General features: G+C 51.6%; 8 protein-coding genes across 8 annotated transcripts; 7 read left to right on the top strand and 1 right to left on the bottom strand.

Moving 5' to 3' along the window:
- Positions 1 to 490: 490 nt before the first annotated feature.
- Positions 491 to 900, bottom strand: B0H65DRAFT_476526 (uncharacterized protein; the record flags this gene model as incomplete). The annotated part of the gene is made up of 3 exons (XM_062827368.1): positions 874 to 900; positions 598 to 743; positions 491 to 518 (listed from the first exon to the last, which is right to left on the bottom strand). Exons 1-3 carry the CDS (start codon positions 893 to 895, stop codon positions 492 to 494), a joined length of 195 nt encoding a protein of 64 aa, XP_062678798.1. The 5' UTR covers positions 896 to 900.
- A 1,008-nt stretch (positions 901 to 1,908) lies between these two features.
- On the top strand, positions 1,909 to 2,742 carry B0H65DRAFT_407486 (uncharacterized protein; the record flags this gene model as incomplete). Its single annotated transcript, XM_062823814.1, has 1 exon — positions 1,909 to 2,742. A coding segment is annotated over one exon (834 nt), but the record flags the coding sequence as incomplete, so codon positions are not given.
- Positions 2,743 to 10,459: 7,717 nt separating this feature from the next.
- On the top strand, positions 10,460 to 13,386 carry B0H65DRAFT_531669 (heterokaryon incompatibility protein-domain-containing protein). Its single transcript, XM_062828947.1, has 2 exons — positions 10,460 to 10,538; positions 10,659 to 13,386. The coding sequence occupies exons 1-2, from the start codon at positions 10,465 to 10,467 to the stop codon at positions 13,066 to 13,068; spliced, it is 2,484 nt and encodes an 827-aa protein (XP_062678796.1). The 5' UTR covers positions 10,460 to 10,464; the 3' UTR covers positions 13,069 to 13,386.
- A 567-nt stretch (positions 13,387 to 13,953) lies between these two features.
- B0H65DRAFT_591705 (uncharacterized protein) lies at positions 13,954 to 14,327 on the top strand (the record flags this gene model as incomplete). The annotated part of the gene is made up of 1 exon (XM_062831108.1): positions 13,954 to 14,327. A coding segment is annotated over one exon (372 nt), but the record flags the coding sequence as incomplete, so codon positions are not given.
- A 340-nt stretch (positions 14,328 to 14,667) lies between these two features.
- B0H65DRAFT_433366 (uncharacterized protein) lies at positions 14,668 to 16,869 on the top strand (the record flags this gene model as incomplete). Its single annotated transcript, XM_062825064.1, has 2 exons — positions 14,668 to 15,889; positions 15,941 to 16,869. 2 exons carry the CDS (start codon positions 14,668 to 14,670, stop codon positions 16,867 to 16,869), a joined length of 2,151 nt encoding a protein of 716 aa, XP_062678794.1.
- Positions 16,870 to 21,524: 4,655 nt separating this feature from the next.
- B0H65DRAFT_531661 (heterokaryon incompatibility protein-domain-containing protein) lies at positions 21,525 to 23,368 on the top strand (the record flags this gene model as incomplete). Its single annotated transcript, XM_062828946.1, has 2 exons — positions 21,525 to 22,013; positions 22,069 to 23,368. Coding segments are annotated over 2 exons (1,788 nt in total), but the record flags the coding sequence as incomplete, so codon positions are not given.
- Positions 23,369 to 23,990: 622 nt separating this feature from the next.
- Positions 23,991 to 24,267, top strand: B0H65DRAFT_476487 (uncharacterized protein; the record flags this gene model as incomplete). Its single annotated transcript, XM_062827367.1, has 1 exon — positions 23,991 to 24,267. A coding segment is annotated over one exon (159 nt), but the record flags the coding sequence as incomplete, so codon positions are not given.
- A 575-nt stretch (positions 24,268 to 24,842) lies between these two features.
- On the top strand, positions 24,843 to 25,607 carry B0H65DRAFT_476482 (mitochondrial carrier protein-domain-containing protein). Its single transcript, XM_062827366.1, has one exon. It carries the CDS (start codon positions 24,926 to 24,928, stop codon positions 25,301 to 25,303), a length of 378 nt encoding a protein of 125 aa, XP_062678791.1. The 5' UTR covers positions 24,843 to 24,925; the 3' UTR covers positions 25,304 to 25,607.
- The last annotated feature ends 969 nt before the right edge of the window (positions 25,608 to 26,576 follow it).

Here is a 26,576-nt window from a genome sequence, read left to right as displayed (position 1 = left end):
AGAATAACGGTAGTAGTAGCCAAAAGGTACTGATCGATTGTGAAAGCTATTGCTTGCTGAAGAGCCAGTATATAAAGAGGCCTGGGAAGGCCGTCTTTATATACCGGCCTTCATGGACCCGATATACTGGACCCGTGGACCCGAACATTCATCTCGGGTCCCCGGGGACCCGAGCCATGGACCCGGAGCTTCGGGTCCTCCCTTCGGGTCCAACCTGATTGGTCTGTTGGTTCTATCTGATCTAGCTTACATAGGTGATCTCTGATTGGATCGTAACACGTCACCCTTGCCTTGTGCTCTCTTGACTCCCAATAGCTGTCTCAAGAAGCTGCACCTCTTGTCCACCTGGTGATTGAATTTTTTTTGCATAAGATTGATGCAGTGCTTTAGTATATCTTCCGCTTCTCTATGCTCTTTCAGGGGTAGAAGGCTCCTCAAAAGGATTTCGTTGATTTCCAGAGTAATGGGGTGCTCCAGAAGCTGTAGCTGTTTCAGAAACACCCTGCCTCCTCCCCATACTAAGTGTTGCTCGAGCTTTTCAGTTACTATCGGCTCCCGATTCATAAGCACTTGTTGGTGCAAAGGGTGGGGCGGTACCGGACGCCCGGCTAGCCAGAGCAGATGGCGAATGGAGTGTAGCCGGGAGAGGTCGAATTCGCGGGCAATAAAAGAGGGCGAAGGGCCTTTGTAAAGCGATTCGAGATCGTCGATTGCTTCATGAGGGCGGATGTTGCGGCGCGAGGCTGGGAAGAAGTGTGTGTAGGATGTTTGACGAGGGATGGTTGGTAGTGGAATGGATGGTGGAGTGGGTGGTAAAGGAGAGGGGAAAGAGGGCTGTTTGGAAAGGAGTTGATGGTACCTGATAGGATGGACTAGTAGTGCTCGGCGAGGACATGGACGTCAAGTGGAAGTGAATGATGAGGATGGCAATTGGTAGGACGTACTGTTCTGTATATCATTTGGATGTGAGGTTTGCAACTGTCGTTCAACGTCAGTCGAGAATCGCCCTCTCCCGCCAGCGTCCTGTAGTAATGCATGGTACGTACGAGAATACTGATGACTGTCAGCCTTTGGTTCGGCCCAGCAAATATCCTACTCGGCGACGAGTACTTCGCAATTGTCCCGTGTCAGCGCCAAGCCATAAAGGTCTGTGCGCTGAGAATTTTGGGCAACCCGACAAAACCGGAAGCCGATTTCGAATGCGACTGTAGTGAGGAGGAAGCTCATGCACGATATAGACAAGTTGAGCAAGTTCGTTACAGCTAGGAGCGAAATTGGCGTCCGCTCTGCACTCTTTCAAAGGGTTTGGGCACGGACCAGCTATACTTAAGAAACATTAAAAGGTACAGCACGACGCCAACTGGCCTTTGCTCAAGTTCGTACTATAACTCTTCTAGGGCAGGCTTGGCATTTCTCCTTCCCAGCCCAATTCCCTTTCTTCGCCTATCCAGACAATAGCATCTATGTATTTCCCATACGCTCGTCCTAAATTCCCACCTTACCTCCGGCAAGACTGTGACTGAGTATCGCGCGACTAACACCGCCAATGACGATGCTTCGAATTATGCGCGGTTGGCTCCTGTTCTCCACGCGCCAACGCAGACAAAATGCGCAGCGTGCGGGGTTGGTGATCCAGGCAAAGGCAGCGCCTTGAAATAAAGACAATAACAGCAACCACCTTTAAGGCTCCCAATCAAACCCCCCAAGATATACGCTACGAATTTTGTCATTTACTTATAGTAAATAGTTCTCGTCTATCGAGCAACTCCCCCAGTTTCAATTACTAATTTACTATACCTACAGTCCCGCGAACATAAGCCGTCCGCTCGCGAAGCCTGCGAGCCTTTTCCCACCATCGAACATTTGTATGATTAGCTGCCGAGGGAGCTGAGCCTGACGGACTCTACAATGCGACTCCTAGAGCGTGACGATACCGGCGGGGTCCGTCTGACGGAGGACCTCCCCAGCAACAAGATTCCACCGTATGCGATACTTTCACACACATGGGGTCCCGAAGAGGTCCTCTTCAGAGATATGACGGACGGTACAGGCAAGAACAAAGCAAGCTACGCCAAGATTCGTTTTTGCGGAGACCAAGCCTGGCGCGATGGGTTGAAATTCTTCTGGGTCGACACATGCTGCATCGACAAGTCTGACAGCGCCGAGCTTCAGCACGCTCTCAACTCCATGTTCCATTGGTACCGCAGCGCGGTGAAATGTTACGTGTACCTAGCAGACGTCTCAACCCATCAGCACGGCGACGGCTCCGGTTGGCAACCGGCCTTTCGAGAGAGTAGATGGTTTTCCCGAGGATGGACCCTCCAAGAGCTCATTGCCCCAACGATCGTCGAATTCATCTCTAAAGAGGGCGAGCGCCTGGGAGATAAGGAATCTCTGGAACAAGAAATCCACGATATAACCGGAATTCCGCGAAAAGCCTTCCAAGGTGTCCCTCTATCTGATTTTAGCGTCGCTGAACGGATGCGATGGATCGAGAAGCGTGACACAAAATACGAGGAAGACAAGGTGTACTCTCTATTCGGCATCTTCGATGTGCACATGCCGGTTCTCTACGGCGAAGGAAGGCAGAAAGCATTGAAGCGGCTGCAGGACAAGGTTCACGAGGATTACCTCTATCTAGCAAAATTGTGGCCCACAGACCCGCGCGACCCGCACGTCGAAAAGGAGCGGATTGAGCTGGCGAAGGGTGGTCTGCTGGCTGATGCTTACCGCTGGGTCTTCGACAACCCCGACTTCAACCGATGGCGCCAGCTGCGGGAGAGTCGCCTGCTCTGGATTAAGGGAGATCCAGGCAAAGGCAAGACTATGTTGCTATGCGGTATCATCGACGAGCTAGAGCGACGTGTTATCGCTGACGGCGGCAACTTGGCGTATTTCTTCTGCCAAGCTGCCGACTCGCGCATCAATAACGCAACTGCCGTGCTACGAGGCTTAATCTATCTACTTGCCCACCGGCAACCACGCCTGCTCTCACATCTACCGGAGAACACATACCCCTCCGATGACGCAATGGCATGGATCGTCCTGTCATAAGGTTTTATGCGAGATGTTAGAAGACCCGAATTTGAAGGTCACTTATCTGGTGATTGATGCTCTGGACGAATGTGTGACAGACCAACCGCAGCTTCTCAAATTGATCGTCCAGATATCATCTGTGTCTGCTCGTGTCAAGTGGCTTGTATCTAGTCGCAACTGGGTGCAGATCGAAGAACAGTTGGCAATGGTCGCGCAGCAGTCCAGACTCAGCCTCGAGCTAAACGCCGAATCCGTCACCACTGCCGTCAGTGCATATATCCGCCACAAAGTCCTTCACTTGTCGCGGCGGAAACAGTACGACAGCGCAATGCAGACGGTTGTACATGACTATCTCTCCTCTAACGCGAATGGGACTTTTCTCTGGGTGGCCTTGGTCTGCCAAGTACTTGCGGACCCAAGCGTTCGGAGGTGGCAGACACTAACAAAGTTACGGGCATTCCCCCCCGGGTTGGATTCCCTGTATGCGCGGATGATGGAGCAGATTATTCAGTCCGATTATGCGGATCTGTGCAGGCAAATTCTTGCCGTCTCCTCTATTGTTCGCCGACCCATCAGCCTTCAAGAACTGACCACTCTCGTCGAGATGTCAGACGATATCTCAGATGATCCGCAGTCCCTGGAAGAGCTTATAGGGCTTTGCGGCTCGTTTTTGACTCTACGAGACCAGACTGTTTATTTCGTCCACCAATCCGCCAAGGACTTTCTATTGGGCAAGGCCGCGCACCAAGTCTCCCGCAACGCTTTCAACTGGGTCTTCCCCTTGGGAACACAAGATGTAGACCACATCATATTCTCAAAGTCGCTCAATGCGATGTCTACGGTCTTGCGACGCGACATGTATGGCTTAGAGGCACCCGGATTCCCAATCCACGAGGTTCGAAAGCCACCTTCAGACCCACTGGCCACAGTGCGGTACTCATGCGTTTATTGGGTCAGCCACCTTTCTGAATTTGTTTCTGGCACCAATGGGAACCGGGACGCTTTCCTACACGACGGTGAGGCCGTCCATGGATTCCTCGCGAAGAAGTACCTTTACTGGCTTGAAGCTCTCAGCCTACTCCGAGCCATGTCGGAGGGTATCATCGCCATAAGACAGCTCGAGGGTCTGCTAGTAAGTACAAAAACAGAAAATACAGGAAAGTTGGACTAACAGAGACAATAGGGCCATAGCGATCTAGGGCAGTTACCAGCCTTTGTACAAGATGCCTACCGGTTTGCTCTGTCCTACAGTTCGATAATAGAGCAAGCCCCTCTTCAAGCGTACACGTCAGCCCTTGTGTTTGCACCAACAGGCAGTTTAGTAAAACAAAATTTTAAGACGGAGCAGCCGGACTGGATTAGCACGAAACCAGTTGTAGAAATGGAATGGAATGCATGCCTGCAGACATTAGAAGGTCATGGTGACTGGGTTCGGTCGGTTGCGTTCTCGCCGGACGGCCACCGCCTCGCATCGGGCTCTAGCGATCATACGATCAAGATCTGGGATCCCGCGTCAGGGCAATGCCTACAGACATTAGAAGGCCATGGTAGCTCGGTTCGGTCGGTTGCATTCTCGCCGGACGGCCAGCGCCTCGCATCGGGCTCTTATGATGACACGATCAAGATCTGGGATCCCGCGTCAGGGCAATGCCTACAGACATTAGAAGGCCATGGTAGCTCGGTTCGGTCGGTTGCGTTCTCGCCGGACGGCCACCGCCTCGCATCGGGCTCTTACGACAACACGATCAAGATCTGGGATCCCGCGTCAGGGCAATGCCTACAGGTATTAGAAGGCCATGGTAGCTCGGTTCGGTCGGTTGCATTCTCGCCGGACGGCCAGCGCCTCGCATCGGGCTCTTATGATGACACGATCAAGATCTGGGATCCCGCGTCAGGGCAATGCCTACAGACATTAGAAGGCCATGGTAGCTCGGTTCGGTCGGTTGCGTTCTCGCTGGACGGCCAGCGTCTCGCATCGGGCTCATACGATAACACAATCAAAATCTGGGATTCCGCATCAGGGCAATGCCTACAGACATTAGAAGGCTATAGTAACTGGGTTGAGTCGGTTGCATTCTCGCCGGACGGCCAGCGCCTCGCATCGGGCTCTTACGATAACACAATCAAAATCTGGGATCCCGCGTCAGGGCAATGCTTTGTAACTATTGATGTCGGTATACCAGTAGCGCATGCATTGTTTGATCCTACGGGCCGTTACCTTATGACCGATGCTGGGCGCATCGAAGTAGCTACAGCTACTACGGAAAACGCAATTCGGCTAAATGATCTAGTAGCGCAAGGATATGGCGTAGGACGGGATGAGTCGTGGATTACCTGCAATGGCAAAAATGTACTCTGGTTACCACCAGAATACCGCCCAAGCTGTTCCGCCGTCCAAGAGCTGATGGTATCCGTCGGCTGTTCGTCGGGACGAGTTTTCACTATTAGCTTTTCACGATTGGTTTGACGTTAATATCCTTGAAATTTCTTTCTTTCACCCTTTACATTTCTTTTTCCTAGCTTGACACCAGAAGGGTCAGGGAGGATAGGTTATTTTATAGGAGAAATTCTAATGGTTCCCATCGGTGTTAAGTCACTTACGTACTCTGCTTCGAGCAGGCAGGATTGTCAGATTCAATTCTCTTCCCGAAGTCAGATGTGCAATACCCCGGCGGGCGAACATGCTGTGGCGATGAATGGAATGTGTGCTGGCGGTCAGGAGGGTTGACAAGCGATCAATACCGAAGAGAACACGTTTCCTCGGTGACTCATCTTTCGCGAAGAACAGACATCGCCACTCGCGCACTATCTGCCTTCACTCTGCTTGGGGAATAGATTTAGACGACTCCTCAAATGACTAGTCCAGTGGGTACGAGCCCCAACATCACAATATCGCGAATCCCCGAGTCAACCTATTTGTGCGCGAGGCCGCCCCAACAAAGCGGGATTGCCGTTTGGTAGTATTGTTATAGTTCCGAAGTGAAGCAGGTTTAATCGGATACGGGGATCGCGCGGGCAGTACAGCCGACTATTTCTGCTGAGTCGTCATCTTTTGGATCCTTGTCAACTTTAGTTTACAGTCGATTATGCTTTGGATCAGAGCACGCTTGTGGAGAGCGAGATCTGGCGCCATTGCGAGTTGAGGTGCGGTTGAAGATGCTGCTGTCGTCAACAGAGGAACGAGATGACACGATGCTCCCGCTGACACTTTCGGATGCGGAAAATCGTAAATCAGTCTTTGAATGAGGTACCCATCCATGGCTCACAAGTTCAACGTGTGAAATACAACCAATTCATACTTGTGCGTCCGATGCGTCTTCTTACATCAAAAGAGTGCAAGCGACAGGACGCCAATGCATGCCTGAGGAACTAGGCCGATCAAGCCTGTCGTCTGTTATACTCTAGCAATGTCAAGGAACACTAATACTGCACGCGAAGCCCAGAGGCCACCACGCGTATCACAACTACTTCAAGCATGGCTTCAAGCCAAGCACCTCACCGTCGCTACCCCCATATGCTGGGGGTTGAGTGGACGGACGGTATGGTGGGATGGCTTTAAGCCTGGGTGGGGGCCCGTGTCAGCACCCCCGCCCCCTGGCATACTTGCATGGGGCTTGGCTCGAAGCGAGGCTGGAAGCCTTGATATCAAAACAAACGCTACCCGAAGTGAACCCTCTGGTTGCCTTTTTGGCATGTCCTCCATTGCAGCATCAAAGCTGCATTTGATCCTTGAAAGACGAAAAGTTGATGTGGCACGCTGACATCAGGCTTGATGTAAAGGACGTCGCCAAATCCAACGAGAGAGAAGAGAATGTGTTGCGCCTTTCTGAGGCAGTGAAATAAGCTTTTGATAGCCGCCATTGTCTGGCTTTGGCGAGCATTGGCAGTAAAAATGAGGAGAAGGAGTAGTCGGGACCAACGCCGAATGACTTTGCGAGGCTGTCAGTCTCTCGTGTCCTGGCGCTTGAATTCACTACACGAAATAACCAGACGATGCTCCAATAGGCTGCGGTACCTGGTTGGGATTGAATCCAGTTGACTAATTTGATTCCGCAGTTTATACATACAGGCCAGCTGACGAGGTGCCATGAAAATAGATGAGGGAAGATAGAGAGAGGAAGAGCAAGTTAGAGGAAGAGGGAGGAAGAGGGAGGAAAAAGATAGGGGGTTGAAGGCAGGATGCAAGGGTAAGGTTCGGGAGGCTTTGAGCGGACAGGTGCCGTAGGGGGTTGCCCTTTTATCTCTTCCAGTCTTTGGGAGCTCGAAGGAGACGGATAGAGGCATAAGAATAGACAGAGAGAGACAGAAAAGAGGCTTTCGTGGCGTAATAAACCCTAGTCATTGTCAGTAATTACAAACGAAGACCAGTTTGAGGCCAATCAGTCCTCTGTTACGATCCAATCAGGGATCACTTATGTAAGCTAAACCAAATAGAACCAACAGACCAATCAGGTTGGACCCGAGACGAAAGTTCGGGTCCACGGGTCCAGTATATCGGGTCCATGAAGGCCGGTATATAAAAACGGCCTTCCCAGGCCTCTTTAGATACTGGCTCTTCAGCAAGCAACCAACTGATACAATCGACCAGTACCTTTTGGCTACTACTACCGTTATTCTTATTTCCCAGCGATATACTCCTGTGCTTGTAACGGTTCGTCACATCCTCCAAATCGAGAGCCTTCCCCGAGATGGTTACGGGTGATTGTCAAGGATAGTAAGTCGCCGGAGAAGGTGTCTTCCGAATGAAAAGAAAGGAGAGAGAAACCCAGATCACCCAGACAAGGCAGCAGGATGCTTGTCGTCAGATCCATATCCCAAATTGTGTCGACGCCAATGCAACTTGTTCTTCATGTCTCTCCTAATAGCGCAACCATCCAATATCTGCGAGCGTCTGCATGACAACCACCGCAGATGATAGCCGTGGCACGGTATGGATAACCGAAAGGGCTTTTTAGATGCCAATCCACCATAGTCGAAGACGTCGTACTTCATCTAATATGGAGTGATAGGTGAAGAGAGTTTCTTCATGGATTGTGTTCCAAGATAAAAGTTCAGGACATCCCCCGATTTTCGGTTGCCTTATTCTCGTATTCATATCCTATCCTTGCATCATCAGACTTGGACATGCCAGTTGTCAACTCTTCAAGACCCTCATAGGAACGGACATCACACCACTCTACGTACATTCGTTCTCCTCTTCCGACTTTTGGACCCGAATTCAATCCCGATCACGTACCTATAGTCGACAGATTCTTTGACATTTTGGAAACGAAGCTATATACACGACATCCAAGAGACCTGAATTCAGCACCAGCCTCAATGGATCATACTAACCCCGTTCACCTGTCTCATCCGCAATCCAAAAAGGACTTTCTGGCTGCAGATCGTCGGGGCTACTCGAAGAAGGAATCAAGTTCGATATTATTCGCGCTGGCCCCGGCGACCTAGTTATAACACGACCACGCCAATATCACGCAGTTATCAATCAAACCCCGTCTCTTGCTATAGCAACCAATTTCACTTTGCTTAGTGAAGAAGCAATTCCACGTGGATGGGTTGTTTGTCCAGAAGACGGGTTCTACGGTCTGTCCCATGGCAACCTCAAAAAGCTTTCCCATGGGCCCCCCACCAAGAAACGGAAATCAAACTTCACCCTTCTACTACACAGCAAAAGGCAGAATTTTGGTCAGTCTCGAAATATTAGCAATGCTGTCGGCAATAACGATACTAAAGGGAGGGACTATGAAGAAAACGAAGAGCAGGACGAGGAGGAGGACGAGGAGCAGGATGAGGAGCAGGATGAGGAGCAGGACGAGGAGCAGTCCGGTTCGTTGGACCAAACGATCAATATCTGGAATCCGGCGTCGGGGAGCTGCCTCCAGACCCTAGAAGGCCATAGCGGCCCCGTTTTCTCAGTGGCATTCTCGCCTGATGGCCAGCGGCTTGCGTCCGGTTCGTGGAATGACACGATCAAGATCTGGGATCCGATATCGGGGAACTGCCTCCAAACGATTAATACTCGTACTACAAAGACCCATTTATCATTTGACGATACTAATCGCTACCTACGTACCAACGTTGGACGTATCAAAATAGATACAGAAACTACCGAAAGCCAAGTTGTACTAGATAATCTAAAGAGCCATAGCTATGGCTTGGGACAGGATAGGTCTTGGATTACTGGCAACGGCCAGAACGTACTCTGGCTGCCACCGAATTACCGACCGTCTAGTTATGACCTCCAGGGACGGATGATATCCATCGGCAGCGTATCAGGACTGGTTTGGTTTATTGGTTTCTCGCAAGACATATAATGTATTCCATGTCTTTCTCAATTCCTTTCTCTTGTGATGTCACACGGACATCGCCCACAGTCCAGGGTCAGGGTCGCAAGGCTCAGCAGAGCCTCAACGCCTGGCATTAGCCTCGAGATGCCCGGTGGCAGGTGGCTTATCTATGGGAGAGCGGACGGGATCCCGAGTTTTCCACCATTTATGGCCGTATGTGATGATTACTTATGCGCAAAACTATGTCCTATAAAGGGACAGCGATAAAAAAAAAACACGTCTCTTCGGAAGGTCTGCCCAAGGTAACGGTGACGGTTCCGAACGCCAGTGGTAAAATGCTCACAACAGTGTCCGCAAAGTTTTAGTTTCTCCTCAGAAGAGGGACTATAATGTAAGTGCCTCGTCATTATAGACGGGCTGGATAAAGTACGGTCTATGGGAATAACGGAGCCACGAGACAACAACGCAGTCACAGGCGGCTGTCAGTTGAGGCTGGGCCTCTCCGAGTCTCGGCTGAAGCGTGACCTCTCCATCAGTGGTGTGTGGCCAAGGTCCCAAGGGCACGGCATGGAGGGCTAGAGGCTGCACTTGTGATGGCCCGCGGCAACAACCAGAATCTGGGGGATCAACATCAAGACAAAAGGTGTGGATAATCTCGCAAGTATTTCCCCTGGCTAAAGCAGGTCCGGCGGTTTAACGCAGAGCTTAAGGCCCAGTTTGGAGCCCAGTTTGGAACCTGGCTGGCAACCTCTATGACAGACTAGCTAATTTGGGCTAGGCTGTCAGATACCAGAAATCCAGCCATTCCGGTACCAGACATCCAATAGGAAGAACGGGGGCGATTTACAACAAGCTCAATGGGGAGAATAACGTGGCCTGTGCGTAAGTGGCTTCCCCTTAAACATCAAGTTGGGCTCTCTTGAAAGCTTCTGGCATTGAGCTAAACCTTTTTGATATCCATCGTCAGCCCGCTCACTGCTCGAGTCGTAGAGACAGGTGCTCTACAATGAGTCAACTGTGTCAATCATGTCAGCAGCTGAGAGTTCAGGACCTGCCACGTTGTTCCCCGGACGACCCTTCATTGGTCGACTACTCATCTATGGTGATGCCCAAAGAATCTCAACTATGGCGGCGATGCACGATGGCGGGACTAAGCCGACAGAAAGATTCTTGCTCTTTGTGTGAAATGGTCTACAGGAATCTGACCTGCAATGCGTAAGTGTCTCACAAAAGCCAGGCCTGGAAAGCTCTCTTAGTCTTGATATGTCTCCATACTCTAATCACAGCCCTGCACCTTTTACGACTGACTGACACAACTTACCAACCATAATACAGCGTCGTCGTGGATCCCAAGATTCAGTCAGTAGAGGAATGCAATGACTCTCATCACTACATTGGCCTCTTCGCTGAGGGCGAGGCTGGTCAGGCGCAGTATATCTGCGTGACCTTGGGCGCTTTCGATCCGAATACCAAGCGTGGCTTCAGATTCAAAGCATGGACGACAGTCAACGATGGCACGATACAGATTGGCACAATGCAAGGTACGCTGACCTCTCTACATAATGTCTACAATACGCGCTTAAAATCTACAGGCAGTCCGGCAGAAAAGTCCGGGATTTTCGGACATGAGTACATACCGATGGTAGAGGCGTTCGCACGGAAAATCAATGTGACTGCACCTATCGCAGCTCCTTTTATCCAAGGATGGCTCCGAGACTGTCTGGAAAAGCATGCAGAGTGTGCGAAGGCATATGCCGGAGATACTCTCAACAAGGCAGAGACCGTTACGGATACCCTACTAGCCAAGAGTGACGAAGAAGACTGGTGGGGGCCGCCGACTGCTTTGATCTCGCCCTGCTGCGGTGGGGCAAGAAGGCAAAACAAAATCAGTCCCCAGAGGAAGAAGGCTTGTAGGGAGGCAAGAGATATTATTACCTCTGCATCCCCTGAACGAGCCCATCCGCCCACCAGACTTCTCAAGATAACACTGGCAAGAAACACATTAACCGATAATAGTCCACCACCGACGATCAAACTCGTCGAAACCACCCTTGAAGGAAGGTTATACGTGGACCAGTACGTTGCCCTGAGCCACTGCTGGGGACCCCCAGAGAAAAGACCACTTTGCACGATCAAGGCCAATCTAAAGAAGCACAAGCGCGAGATCCCCTTCACTTCTCTACCACCGACGTTCCAGGATGCAACCATGGTCTGCGCCCTTCTGGGCGTTTCTTACCTCTGGATTGACTCCCTATGCATCGTTCAAGACGACAAGGAGGATTGGAAGAAGGCGGGTGCCATTATGCACTGCATTTACGAGCAGGCGCTGTTTACAATCTGCGCCGATGCAGCAGAGGACTCTTCTCAAGGACTTTTCCACGTGCGAAGGATGGCCGAGCTCTCCAAGCAAATGGTCCAGTTGCCCTTCCACGCGGACGGGGAGGAGGGAAGAGAAGCAAAAGAAGGAGATAGCACATGCACCAAAAGTTCCTTGATCCTCTTGGACAACACCATCAGACATGATATCGTCAAGGGTATCGATCGCTCGCACGCGCCCCTCAACTCCCGCTGCTGGACCCTCCAAGAATCCATGCTCTCGCGCCGTCTCGTCTCCTTCACCGCCTTCGGCATCGCCTGCCGCTGCCCCTCGTTGCCCTGGGACCAGTACGGCGGCGGCGTCGGCAGCCGGCTGCAGCGCCGGGCCAAGACCGAGGTCGGGTACGACATCTCGCCCGCCAACCCGCGCGAGCTCACGGGCTGGGTCGACGTGGTGCAGGAGTACACGTCGCGGAATCTGACGTACAAGTCTGACAAGCTGGCTGCGCTGCAGGGGATCGCGGCGGCGTTTTGCAGGAAGAAGCGATGGAGGTATGGGTCGTACTCCAACGGGGTCTGGCTGAATCTTTTCCCGGCGTTTCTGTGCTGGTTCCCGCGCAACGGGCGAGTGTGTCGAGACATTCCCGGGAGCCCATATCCCACTTGGTCGTGGGCGTCCACGACGGGAGCTGTCGAGTTTGACCTAGGCAGGAGCTCGCATGAGCCGGGATCGCTGCATGGAATGGATGGGCTTAATGATGGGACGTGGGTGGGGGATGATGCGGATAACAGCGCTTGCAGGCTGATTGCTCCTTTTACCGAGGAGGAGAGCCAGGCTATGACGCCGCCGGGTGCCCTCTTGTTGGAAGCCATGCTCATCCCTTTCAGGGCGGGAGCTGCCAGACATGATTGTGACCTTTGTGTCAATGGGAACGAGTATCGAAGGATTCGTGATGAAAGCGTCAGCGAGAGGTGGCATGCGCTTAGTCGTCTGCAAAGGGAGTACATCGATCGTTGCTGGAAGTGGTGCGGTCGTCTCCGTGGCCAAGACACGTGCCCAGCTGATGATACAACGTTGGATTACGCCAACGGCCAGCCCGTCACAATTGCAAACTCCATGGACAAGGGCAGCTTTATGGGATGGTGCTTTTTTGACGATGGCGGCGTTGCTCCAGGGCCTCTGTATTTCCTTCCGCTTTGGCGAGTCACAACGACGAATGTGATGATGACATATGAACGCAAGTTCAATAACGCGCGAAAGAGGGCAGCGGAAAAGAACGGATCAGAGGAGAGATACAAGTGGCTGTCGTTGATCGTCAGCTCAACAGAGGACGGCTCACCGAATGCATATCGCAGGGTTGGCTTGGGTTATCTTTTGGTGCCAAGTTGGATAGAAAGGTCGACCAGGGAAGAAGTTTTGCTTGTTTGATATAAACTAGGTAAGGAGGGAAAAGGACTATAGAGACAGCGTCTCGCAAGTATTTCCCCTGGCTAAAGCAGGTCCGGCCGCGGTCATCACGGCGGTTGCTGTGGTGAAGAGGGCCTGGAGGTGTCCAAGTCTTGCCACCCGACCAACATTGAGACCAAAGAACCCCCTGCTTCACCGAAATCGCGCTAGAGTGCGGTTGAGTTCGTGGAAGTGGAAGTAAATAAACACAACTTCGTTCTTTATTCAATTATTACGAACTATCGTAATAATGTTTCTTTCTTTTTACATTTTCAATAAGGCCGTAGCGTATATAGAGACAACTAAATAGAAGATAGGGAATAGTACGTCATAAGGCAGAGGGTTCCATCGCTTCGAGGTTGGGAATGACCCACCTAAACCTATCGGGTCTGCTGGTCTCTTTTTTCCTTCAGGCACAGGGCCATGTTGAAAAGTGTAGGGAGCTGCCGCCAAGTGGCGGGGGAAAGCTCCACTCTTGTGTTTTGATCACCACCAGCTGGACAACAAGTTGCAATTACAATCACAAGACCTACACGGTAAAGCACGACGGAGTTGGGTTTCCCTCGTCAATTTGAATCCCGTATAGACAGAGGTCTGTAAAACTCCAAAAACGGTCTGGGTTACAGTACTGCACTGCACTGCAGCCCTATTCTACTGGCTCTGCTTTCTGCAAGCTGTTGGAGTATCAATTGCATTCGGCAAGTCCTTGTGTTTACTGCCGTTGTTTGCGGTTGGCTGCCTCCATAATCACCCCCCTAACCTGTACCAGACTCGCTCAAGCTGAGGTTCAGGCCCGCGTGCTTATCACAAGCTTATCGGACTGAGCCAGCGGCTAAAACAGAGTCACCCTTCCATCCAAGTTAGGTTATTTCTTCCACAAGCAACAACTGTCACCACCAACTTTTGCAAGACTATCCCACCAACACACGGGTCAACAAGAACAGCCGCGTCTTGCCCTTTGCGTCTGTCTACATCCTCCCCTTCTACGCTGCAGCTGCATCCGTCACGCTTCGACAGACGGGAAGACTCACCTCCACTGGTAAACATGCCCCCTGCTCTGTCCTGCCCTGCCTGCCCCGCACTCATCCTGACCAGCCCATCCAAGCCCTGGCCAGTGACGCAGCCCTGAACTTTGACCAGTTGAACAGCCTGGAACAAACCGTCAGCCTAACAAGTTCTTCTTCTCCTCCAGACAACAAAGCTCGACCGCGCATTCGCTCGTTGATCGCGCCGAGATTTCACCCACCCGACTTATCATTCGTGCCCGACAACCGACACTTCTGAACACGCGACCTCCTCCATTCACCACCACCTTGGGTTCTCTCCCTGCGCCAGAGCAACAACATCAGACATTCATTGCCTTTCGCTAGCAAAGAAAACATTCCAAACGAACCCTTTCTACTATAGGCACCCTTGTTCGCTCGCAATCGACCACTTTCCCTCCCGCTTTCGATCGATTTTTGCATCATCTCTGCTCGCTACATCGCTCTTCACAGCTGGTCTTTCGACACGATATACTACCCTACGCAGTGGTATGCAAGGATTTTCTGTACCTTCGGTTAACATCACAACACCGTCAACATGGTAGTAAAGGTGGACTATGACCGCGACTACTATGCGGACCTTGAGCTGCCTTCAACGGCGGATACCGCTGAGGTGAAGAAGCAGTTCAAGAAGCTTGCCCTCAAATACCACCCGGATCGCAACCGAGGAAAAGAGGAGGAAGCCAAGGATAGGTTCATCCACATCCAAGCCGCACATGAGGTCCTTAGCGACCTGTCCATTAAGGCCAAGTACGATGCCTATCGGAAACGAGGAGGAGCTTCTACGAGCAGGTATCCAACAGCTGCTGGCCACCGCGGAAACCCCTACTCCAACGTCTCCGCCGAAATGGCAGACAGATATGGCGCTCCTCCAACGCGACGAACCCCTCATATGCCGTCTCGTGCCGACCCGGGTCCGTCAGCACACGCACGCTATTCGGCATGGGGGACACCCTCGTCCTCCTCATCTTCACGTCCAGTCCCACCAAAGACGGCATCTGCTGCCGACAACTTGCGCGCATGGGATGCTATGCGATCAAGTACCAAGACAGGCCAGACATCTTCGTCGACGCCCAAGTCGTCAGGTTATGCGTCAGCACGAACCGAATGGACCGAACGGACCGAAAGTGCCAGGAGGGAGCCGCCTCCAGTACCACCACGGACCGCGGGGCAAGCTCGTCGTGCGGACGCTGCCTTTGGTACCGCCAGACGGGCTGGCTATTCACCGGATTCCCCAGTGGGCGACGAACCACCTGTGTCGAGGCACAACTACACTTCCAGCGCCCACCACACGGCTACGACCACCATGTTTGAGGATACCGCCGCTAACATCAGGAAATCACGGCCGCAATCGACCCCCACTCCGGTTGACCCTTTGAGCGAGCAGTTCAGTGAGACATACTTGGACAGCAGACAACGGACCCCCTATGCCTCGCATATCGGCGAAAAGTTCAACCCGTTTGAAGGTGCCAACGTCAACAGAGCAAAGTCCATGAAAGACCCATCCCGGCCCGCCCAGGAATCCGAGGAAGAGGTGCCCCGTCCGCGCCCGTCGCGACAACGCAGCGCTAGTGTCGGTGAGTCCAACAGCTTCGGGAAGGCGGCCAACGGCGGGACCACATCCTCTGGAACCTCGAAAGCTGAGCCGCGAGCCAGCGCGCGTTATTATGCCCAGGAAGCTGAACCCAGGTCAGCACCCAATACAGCAGCCAACCCGACGCCGCGTGCGTCCACCTCATCTATGAGGAGCAACCCGAACGGTATGTCAGCTTTGTCTTTATTGTAAGATGCAGCGTCTAACGTCCTCACAGCTCAAGCCGGAACCTCGGAATCAGCGCAGGATGGCCCCAAAGTGTACGCTCCATCTCCTTTCTTTAAACCCGATGAATACTTCAAGTCAACATCCTCTTTCGGTCAACCCAGCAAGATTCGACCGCCGCATGTGTTCAGTCATGCCGGCGCGGGAAGTTACCGCGGAAGAGCTCATGAAGATACGGCAAATAACCGGGAGTCTCATGGCAGGAAAACTCCGAGTGGAGATCAGTCGACCTCCGGGGACATGTCTTCCTTTGAGAAGGATATGCACGACCATCTGCAGCTTCTCCTGGGAAGGCGTAAGATGCATTCACGGAGACAGCATATAAAGCCGACCGACAACCCCCTCTCGCCCAGGAAGACCAACGTATACAACAGGGTCCAGAAGCAGCGAGCGACTAACAGCGTATACCCCCATAGTTTCACCGTCCCCGACGACGATGGATACACCCAGAAGCAACAGGCATCAGCCGACTTTACCCGGAGTGGCGTTCAGGATATCAACGCCAGCTTTGTGGACCAGGAAAAGGTTGGTGCAGGATTTCAGTTTAACGCCGGTGGATCGACCACCATTCCCGGAGCTGACGCCTTTTCGCGCGCAAAGCAACGAGCACGCTCAGTCCCCCGAGGCCGCCAATCGCCCCTCAAAAACACGTATACGTCTTCCAACGAGTCGGTCAGTGGCGCAACTCGTCCGCCGAGCGAGACGAACGATGCAGGTAAGAAGCCAAGTGCCTTTGACGCCGGTCAATGGCAAGCAGAATTCAGCCCGCATACCTTTGTTCCTTATCCTGGTATTCATGGAAGTTGTTGGCGGGGTCTGGTTGCTGACAATTTCCGTGGTTGTACTACACTCGGGGGTTTCGCCCTGGCGCTTCCACTGGTCATTCGAGGTTGGTTGTACCTTCTTCTGTTTCTTCTATAGTTTGTTCCTCTCCCGTTCCTCCTTGGTGTTGGTGTTGTTCCCAAGTCGGGACCGGGTTACTTTGGGTAGACCGCAGAACATGACGAATGATTCGTGGGTAAAGTACCGTACGTAGTTGAAGTTCGGTGAGTGTAGAAGTTGTTGGTCGAGACTTGCTACCGGAAGGAGATTTTCGAAAAGTGGAAGAGAAGGAAAGAACACTTCAGTTGCAAATATATATATCAACCAGAAGGTGAGGTCAGTGCTCCGCGGCCCCAAGACTCACACTCGCAGGAATAAAAGAAGGCATCATCGGAAGCCGGAGAGGCAAAAAAGGTAAAAGATAAGGTATGCAGGTACGGGCCTCGAAATAGGCATGCAGCGAGGACTTGCATTTTATATGTCCGCAGCATTACCAACACTCATGTGCCCGCGCAAAAGAGTATCGCACGGGGTGCATACAGCATTAGTTCCACAATCTCTTTTGCCTCTCGGAGATGGTTACGGAGACCCCAAAGGTATCGCTCATCATCCCGAAGGAGTCATACCTCTAAGACACATCACCAAAGGAGATCAATCTACCGGTTTGAAGTCAGAGTACACTCGAAGAATGCAGGCTTTGCGCCACGACTTGCACAATGAGAGGTAGGTGGTTACCTCAAGAATAACATGCAGTATTAGGTAACTCGTCAACTGGCAGAAGGACTGTCAGTGTCAAGCACGACTCTTAAGCCATCCTCAAGACATGACTTCGGCGCACCACCATCTTGGGAACTACTGAACAGCAGCAAGACAAACGGGATGTACATGTTCCTGGGAATAAGGTTAACGATGCTTTTTGCTGCTTCTTAACTTTTTATGTTGATTATATATTGCACAGGCATTTAGAAATAGGACAGAAGATGTGGTGATCGATGTCTGTCGAATTAGTGGAGGTTCTGAGGACCGAAACTGGCTGGCAAAAGTGTAGGCGGCACTAAGAGAGCAGTCTGCAGTAGGGCATGTGAGTACCACGTGCCACATTATATGATATAGAAAAATGGAAGGTGGTTACTGTTGTTGTCTTTGTTTCAAGGCGCTGCCTTTGCCTGAATTACCAACCCCGCACGCTGCGCATTTTGTCTGCGTTGGCGCGTGGAGAACAGGAGCCAACCGCGCATAATTCGAAGCATCGTTATTGGCGGTGTTAGTCGCGCGACACTCAGTCACAGCCTTGCCGGAGATAAGGTGGGAATTTAGGACGAGCGCATGGGAAAAACATAGATCCTATTGTCTGGATAGGCGAAGAAAGGGAATTGGGCTGGGAAGGAGAAATGCCAAGCCTGCCCTGGAAGAGTTACGTCCCGTATTCTCGGGACTCCGGGACCCTAGGTTCGGGTTGTTTCTTATTGGTCAATCTATCTCGCTTACGTAAGGGATTTCTGATTGGATCGTAACAGGACAATGCTGTATATGGCAGCAAAGAATGGGCATGAGGCGGTTGTTAAGCTGCTTCTCGATACTGGCAAGGTTGACGCAGATCCCAAGGATAAGGATGGACGGACAGCGCTGCATATGGCGGCGAAGTATGGGAATGAGGCGGTTGTTAAGCTGCTTCTCTATACTGGCAGGGTTGACGCAGGTGCTAAGGACTGGTTTGACGGGACAGCGCTGCATATAGCGGCACTGAGCGGGCATGAGGCGGTTGTTAAGCTGCTTCTCGATACTGGCAAGGTTAACGCAGATCCTAAGGATAGGGATGGACTGACAGCGCTACGTATGGCGGCAATAAATGGGCATGGGGCGGTTGTTAAGCTACTCAGCCTTGCATCCTAAGAGGCTGGCTTGGAGGACAACTCCACCTCGAGTTAGCCTTTCACAATCTTTCTTCCTGTAAGAATTAATCTTGGTTTACTCCCCAATCTTTATTGTTTACTCCCTATTGCTTCCTATCGCTTCCTATCGTATTGGGAGTCCCCCTGGTCGTCGTACATCTCAACAGCAACGCTGGAGGGACCGCAATGGCAATATCACGCAGAATGTTTGGACATGGTGGGCAGAGAACAAGCCAGAGTCGTATACAGGCTATAGGCTAGGCGTCTCTATTAAACCTAACGAGGAGTTGGAGCTGGACAGGCGTTCCCTGCACCATCTTCTGGCGGCTAGATCAGGCCACGGGGATTTCAAGGACTACTACGAGCGCTTCGAGCACGAAGACGCCTTGCTCACATGCTTCTGTGGAAGCTAGAAGAACCCCTTCCACCCTTCTTCTGTAGGAAGGCGTACGCGGTCTCCCCGGTCACAGGCGAGGCAGCTACGCGGAAGAATCTCTCCCTTGCTATCGGTATTTACTGGCAACAATTTATTGCTAGAATACAGACCTCCCACTTCTTTTCGTGGACTTACACAAGGAAGGCTTGGCGCCACACACTCTGGAAACAACACATTGACGACGGAGGCACTGCTGACAACCTTACCAGGTTCCTACGGGACGAAGGTATAGAAGTTGGCCAAGGCCATGAGATCGAGAGGGTTACGGCGGATTTGGACAGGCTGGTCCATCGGGTTAGACGGCGGGAGGAAGCCGTGAGGGACGACAGCGAGGGAGAGAGCGGTGAGGAGTAGAGTGTTTTTAGTTTTCCCTTTTCTTTTGTCTTTTCTTTGTCTTTACGGACTTCGCTACATTGCTGGCTCGTCCACTGGGCGATTGATGGAGGTGCTGGGCCGCGTTTACGCTATGGGCAGCACGTGAGATACACTGGCTATAGGCCTCGGTTTGCCCTCGGATTACTGGTGTGGTGGACGGATAGAGACACACAGGCCATTGCCCTTATCTCTGTACACTAGATCTACCGCTGTGGCACGTCTCATACCCTACGGGAGGCGGAAGTAGACGTTAAAAATAACAACAACAACAACAACAACTGCTCTGTCCCGTCATAAGAACTACGCTAACGATACATGCCAGTATTACTAGTTGTATTGTACTCGTGGCTGTGAACTGGCCCTGTCGAGTGGCTGAGTGTTGCGAGGACGGAGGAAAGCCTCACCATCTCTATATACCTACACGAGCTGGGCCGCTAAAAAAAAACACGGGTAGGGTGTTAGTGCTTTTCGCGGGCGGACCCCATACAAAACCCCGCACGTACTATGTATTTGTTACTGTACGGACTGCTTTTCGCCCCGAAAAAATTGTTAGGCCTAACATCTTAACTTTTGTTTCTGTTAGTGCACTCCGTGAGCCCGCAAATCGTCCCGTGCCTCGCGCTATAACCCTACAACGCCGTAGGCAAAGGGGGGTCCCGGGGGGCGCAGCACCCTGGCAAGAAAGAAAGTAAATGGAATTCTAAAGCAACGAATGACAAGCAACCTAGGAATCTAGCCTTTCATCACCTGAATCCAGCTCTACACGGGCCACAACCCAGGATCCAGCCTTGCACCCTCTGGGAAGGGCAGCGGCTTGCCGCCCCGAACACTAGTCACCCAAGGGAAAGTGCAATGGTGAGCCTTGGCTGTGCGACATGCGACGGAAGGAACACCCGCTCGATGCTCGTGCCCAACCCAGGTTGTTATCGGTTTTCGGGTACTTAAGCTGGGTCCTCGGGGGTCTCTCGTCTTGTCGAAACTTAGACCACTATTCCATCAACTTCCACTTGAACCGTTGAACTCCGCCGGTCTCCTCCATTCAGTTGCGCGGCAATCCTTTCGTCATTACTGTAGCATGGAGCTTACGACATCTCGTACACGCCAGCACCTTCTCGTTGGTTAGCTGGCCTTCCTGCCCGCCTTCTTTATTACCAAGCCCCATACAGACTAGAGGTATTCCGATGCACTGCATTTTCAGGGTCTTGTCCCATCCCAATACATCGCAGGTTTCCTCACACTTGCCGTGCTCAATAAAGCAACTAAAAAAACACAGCATTCAACTGGACTGCATGATTAGCCCGTCGTTAGCGTCAGCGTGCCCGCCACGAGAATGTGGCAGCCTGGCAGCCTGAATGTGGTCGCATTGCGTGGCTTACGATGACTGGCATATGGTCTCCCCGCCCACGTGATAGGCCCTCGCTCATATTTCAGCTGACAAGCCTGCAACTTCGACGTCTTTGTTCATGTCAACACAGAGATAGCTCACGGACTTGACCTCAACAATCCGTCTACGACTCGTTTCTTTCGTCTTCGACTCGTTGCTTCACTTTTATCACCCAGGTGCGGTCAGCATCATATGCGAGACGTGAACCGCCTGTTTCTGCGTCGGCTACCATACAAGCATCACCACTGCAATCCCGTCGGTGACGGCAACTACGGCACCTATCTACCATACTGTATCAATCCGGAACCGTTACAACCTTTCGACTATTTTCGATAGCATGGGGGGCAAGCGGGACTTCGCTTCCTATGCGTCTGATGGCGAAGGACGTTTCCCGACCGCTGGTCGACAAATCGTGGCCAAGATTCCCTTCCTCCATGTGAAGGAACAGGAACGACAAGATGAACAAATCCCCGCCGCCACCGCTATGTCCGCTACCCGTATGCCCGCCCCCCGGCTCCCAGCCGCTCCAGCTACCGGTTCTGACGGTACAGAGACGTCCGCCGGCGTGGATAACACGAAGCAGGTGGAAGTAGGCTCAATTCTTTTCCCCCTACGACATTTCATAATAACGCTAACATCTGTAAAGAATCTGTATTACAACGTTCCCATGTCACGTGGCCATATTCGCTTGCTTCAACTATTGCCGCCTAAAAACGAGGACGTCGCAATACACTGTCGGCTCTTCTGCACCACATTGGACTCAAAAGGCACTCGACTGTACGAGGCCTTATCCTACGTGTGGGGCTCTGAGGACAAGCCTTGTTCCATCTTTATAAACGGGTGCAACTTAGCCATCGGGGAAAACCTTTACGCAGCGTTGTTACATCTTCGAGATCACTCCATTGAACGAACTATATGGATAGATGCCATTTGCATCAACCAAGAAGACCAAGAAGAAAAAGGACATCAAGTTCAATCTATGGCGAAGATCTACGCTAAAGCAAGTCGCGTAATTGTTTGGCTTGGAGAGGAGGCAGCCGGTAGCGACCAAGCGCTCGAAGGAATACGCATCGCAGCCGAGCTGTCTACAAGACGATTAGACAATAAAGCGGGAATCCTTACACTGCTTCAACGACCGTGGTTTCGACGTATTTGGGTAAGAGAACCGATGTCAAAGTATTCTAACTAAGGAAACTGACAGATTGATGCAGGTGCTTCAGGAAGTTGCCGCGGCTCGCCATATCCTGATCAAGTGTGGTTCTGCTGAGGTTGACGGATCTGCATTCTGCTTAGGCCTAGATGCATTGAACCTATCCAACAAACTCCCCGCAGACCTGCGGGCTCGAATCCTTTCGGTAACCTACCTGATAAGGGGCGCAATCTTCCGGCCCAAATACGCGACCAGTCAGTCAGACAACTTTTCTCTTGACATACGCCCTCTGGGTGAACTGATAGAGATGTACCATACCCGCGAAGCTACGGATCGTCGCGATAAAGTATATGCCTTACTTGGTATGAGCTCTGATAATCCAACCGCAGCAGGATTATTCACCGACTACAAGATTTCGTGGAAACAACTCTTCAACAAACTCATCCACTTCTTCCTATCTGAATTGGTCTCTGTAGACCTTTCGGATGATAAGGAGATTGCCGTCATTGAGGGCAAGGGCTGCATTCTTGGCGAAGTGTCCTCGGTCAAGAGAAATGCTACTTGGGAAGACAGACAAGATGTGGCCATTACTTGGAGGAATGCCCCCAGCTATATTTGCGTAAAGGAAGCATGGGTTTCTTGCTGGACCCTCCCGACCACGGTAAAATCCGTCCAAAAAGGAGATGTCATCTGCCTTCTTCAAGGAGCGTCGAGACCCACGATCCTCAGGCCATACAATAATCACTGGGCGGTTATAATAATTGCAGTTTCCCCAGCAGGCGATTCACAAGCTACGACCGGAGATATCAAGTGGTCAGAACTTTTACAATCGATAACAGTCTTTCCACATGATTTTCGACTTGAGTGGGATTGGGATATAAATCCAGACAAGCAGCAAGATAAAAACAACCACGACTACTTTGCAAGCATTCTAGTACCAGAGCATTCAAAGACAGGGTGGGAAGGTTGTCTAAAGGCGGCGACTAGGATACGGAATGTCAGATTGGTATTACAAGAGGTGAAACAGTATGGAGTTGCAGTGAAGAATCTTTGGGAAGAAACGGCGGTTCTTGAGAGGGCATTGAGGAGCATGAGCAACCTAAAAAAGACTTGCCTAGGTCCCGAGGATTCAGAAAAGGAAGATGCAAAGGAAACAATGGTAAATCAACTTATTGAGGACAAGGGCCAATGGACACTTCTATGCTTGGCGGCAGGAAACGGGCATGAGATGGTCGTAAAATTGCTTCTCGACACCGGCAAGGTCAACTTGCATAGGGAGGAGCTACGGACGGCGCTGTGGCTTGCGGCGCAAAAAGACTATAAAGCGATTGTTAAGCTGCTTCTCGATACTGGCAAGGTTGACGCAGATCTTAAAGATGGGGGTGGACGGACAGCGCTGCATATGGCGGCAAAGTATGGGCATGAGGTGGTTGTTAAGCTGCTTCTCGATACAGGCAGGGTTGACGCAGATCATAAGGATTGGGATGGACGGACAGCGCTATATATGGCGGCAAAGAATGGGCATGAGGCGGTTGTTAAGCTGCTTCTCGATACTGGCAAGGTTGACGCAGGTGCTAGGGGCTGGTATAAACGGACAGCGCTGCATATGGCAGCAGAGAATGGGCATGAGGCGGTTGTTAAGCTGCTTCTCGATACTGGCAAGGTTGACGCAGATCCTAAGGATAGGGATGGACGGACAGCGCTGCATATGGCGGCAAAGTATGGGCATGAGGCGGTTGTTAAGCTGCTTCTCGATACTGGCAAGGTTGACGCAGATCATAAGGATTGGGATGGACGGACAGCGCTATATATGGCGGCAAAGAATGGGCATGAGGCGGTTGTTAAGCTGCTTCTTGATACTGGCAGGGTTGATGCAGATTTTAAAGATGAGGATAGATGGACAGCGCTGCATATAGCGGCAGAGAATGGGCAGGAGGTGGTTGTTAAGCTGCTTCTCGATACTGGCAAGGTTGACGCAGATCTTAAGGATTGGGCTGGACGGACAGCGCTGCATATAGCGGCGAAGAATGGGCATGAGGCGGTTGTTAAACTGCTTCTCGATACCGGCAAGGTTGACGCAGATGCTCAGGACCAGGATGGATGGACAGCGCTATATATAGCGGCGAAGAATGGGTATGAGGCGGTTCTTAAGCTACTCAGCCTTGCATCCTAAGAGGCAGGCTTGGAAGACAACTCCACCTCGAGTCAGCCTTTCACAATCTTTCCTCCTACAAGAATTGATCTTGGTTTACTCTCCAATCTTTATTGTTTACTCCCTATTGCTTCCTATCGTATTGGGAGTCCCCCTGGTCGTTATATATTTCAATAGTAACCCTGGAGGGACCGCAATGGCAATATCACACAGAATGTATTCGTAGCAGTCAAAAGTGACAGAACCTTCTCGTATGTTCTGGCAGGTGCGGAGGGCTCTAGCAACAATGCCTCGCTTTATGCTCAAGCTTTCGGTCGATCTTTTCGGGTCCCAGATGGTCAATATTATGTCGTGGATGCGGGGTTTGACGTGCGGCAGGGAATCGTGGATTTGCAAGATTGGAGGAATGAAGAAAGGAGGCTTCGCTGTGCGAGGAACCCGCCCTGAAGAAGTACCAAGTTGAAGAAATTACGGAAGTTGATTCTTCCTTTTTAGAATCTTTTGTTAATGATAATCTTCCCCGAGTCAGTCTTACCGCAGATGTCGAGTGTCTTTGCAGGGAGGGAGGAGGACGACGAGACGGGCGAGAAAGGGGGAAAGAAGAATGGAGGGTTGACGAGGCCGCCGTGGTTACCGAGGCCGAGACTGTCGACTTGTAAAGGGTACGCCAACTTTGCGAATATGCCGAATGCCCCGGTTGCTACTTACTTTGCCTTGACAAGCATGTTTACCAAGTTGCCTGCGTGGCGGAATGCGAAGCTGAGCGATGGGCCGCCGTTGGCTGGGCCGGAGAGCCAGCGTGGCCACCATGCCTTTCGACGTCGGCAAGACGAGGACACAAGTCTACCGTGACACCGGCACCGCAACACAAGCTGCTATTGTGGCGATGGAGAAGAGCGCCGCGAGACCGGAGGAGAGGAACATGGCAAGACTGCTGTGGCATATATTTTCCACGGAAGGCGTGGCTGGTCTCTTCAGGGGGTGGATTCCCCGCACGCTTAAGATGGCGCCAGCGTGTGCCATTATGATTAGCAGTTATGAGGTCGGAAAGAGGGCCTTTAGGGGCGTGAATGAACGGGCGGCCATGAAGGAGCGAGAGGAGCTTGCGCAGCAACAGCAACATGACCTCTCAAAAGAGACTTGAGAAGAGGCTCTTCATTACTTTGGTTGATCTGTCTGCTTGCCCAAAGGAAGGAGTGGTAATCGTCGGGGATTTGGTTTCGAGATCTTTTTAGCTTTTCTCTTCTCTTCTGTCCTTTTTGTCCTAAGGGTTTGTTCCCTACCAATACCTCTTCTCTCCACACTTGCATCTTGGAGTTCATGTTTCTTCTTTTTGTAACTTTTAGGGTGGCCACGGTCAACTTTCGCAGCATGTTTGGCGTTTGAGATCTTAGACATGGACGGAACGGAGCGAGGCAATGGACCAAAAGTAGTAATTTCTCCTCATCACAACATTTCTTTCAGTCCCTCTACTTTCTCTTTTTCTCTAGAATGGCGTGCTGTACGAGTTTTGTGTGACGTGTATGTATGTGTATGTGTTAGCGATCCCGGGTGTACAGCAGCAACTTGCGGGTTGCTAAATGGAAGTGGAAAGAAGTGTCTCGTTATGTTAGAGCCGCTGCTACCAGTGCACGCATGGTGGCAAATTCGGGGTGAAGTTTATCTTGTAGTTTTACATGTACCTGTTCAGAATCTCATCCTATAATGCCTAGGCCCTAAAAGCCTCCCTCGAGTCAGTGTTGACAACGAAGTAAAGCCCATCCCAGCCATGACCCTCAACAAGTCTTTCTTCTGACAATGGAAGTTTCTTCACCCTTGCTATCTCCGCTGTGGGCTGCCGAAAATAAAACCAAGGGTTAGTGAAATCCAGCACGATGAGAAACAGGGGGCCGACGGTGGAATCAACCCGAATCTAACGTACCTTTAAAGGACTCAGGAACTTGAAGCACAAAAAGTATAAAAAGGAAGAGGGGCACCAATTGCCCGAATCCCATACTATCTTCGGCGCCTAGGTCTTCCGTGGACATCACCTTGGGCTTCGATCTCCATTCCGAATGCAAGTCATGATAATACCAGACCACGAACCCAAGAAAAACAAGATCATAGATGATGGATGGAGAACGAAGTATGGCAAGACACTTAGAAACCGAGGTTGCCGCCTTCTGTAGAATGTTAGTGTCCGCGTTCGATAGTGTCCGCGTTCGATATGTGACAAACCTTGGGCAACCACCATGCGTGTACCCTAGCCAGTTGGAGACAAACGATTATGTTGACCACGGCAGAGAGTAGAAACAAGGTGATGAGCCAAATGGAACGTCCTGTCGCCACATCCGCCGGTATGGCCCGGGAACAAGATGCTGGACACTCCGAGGGAAGGCCATTCGCTCCCAGTGACACCCAAGCGCTAAAGAGGAGCA

The sequence above is a fragment of the Neurospora tetraspora genome (assembly GCF_033439725.1).
Source record: "Neurospora tetraspora strain CBS 560.94 chromosome Unknown B0H65scaffold_7, whole genome shotgun sequence".
Classification (NCBI taxonomy): domain Eukaryota; kingdom Fungi; phylum Ascomycota; class Sordariomycetes; order Sordariales; family Sordariaceae; genus Neurospora; species Neurospora tetraspora.
The sequence above is the reverse complement of the archived record's forward strand: the minus strand, read 5'-3'. Positions and strand labels throughout refer to the sequence as shown.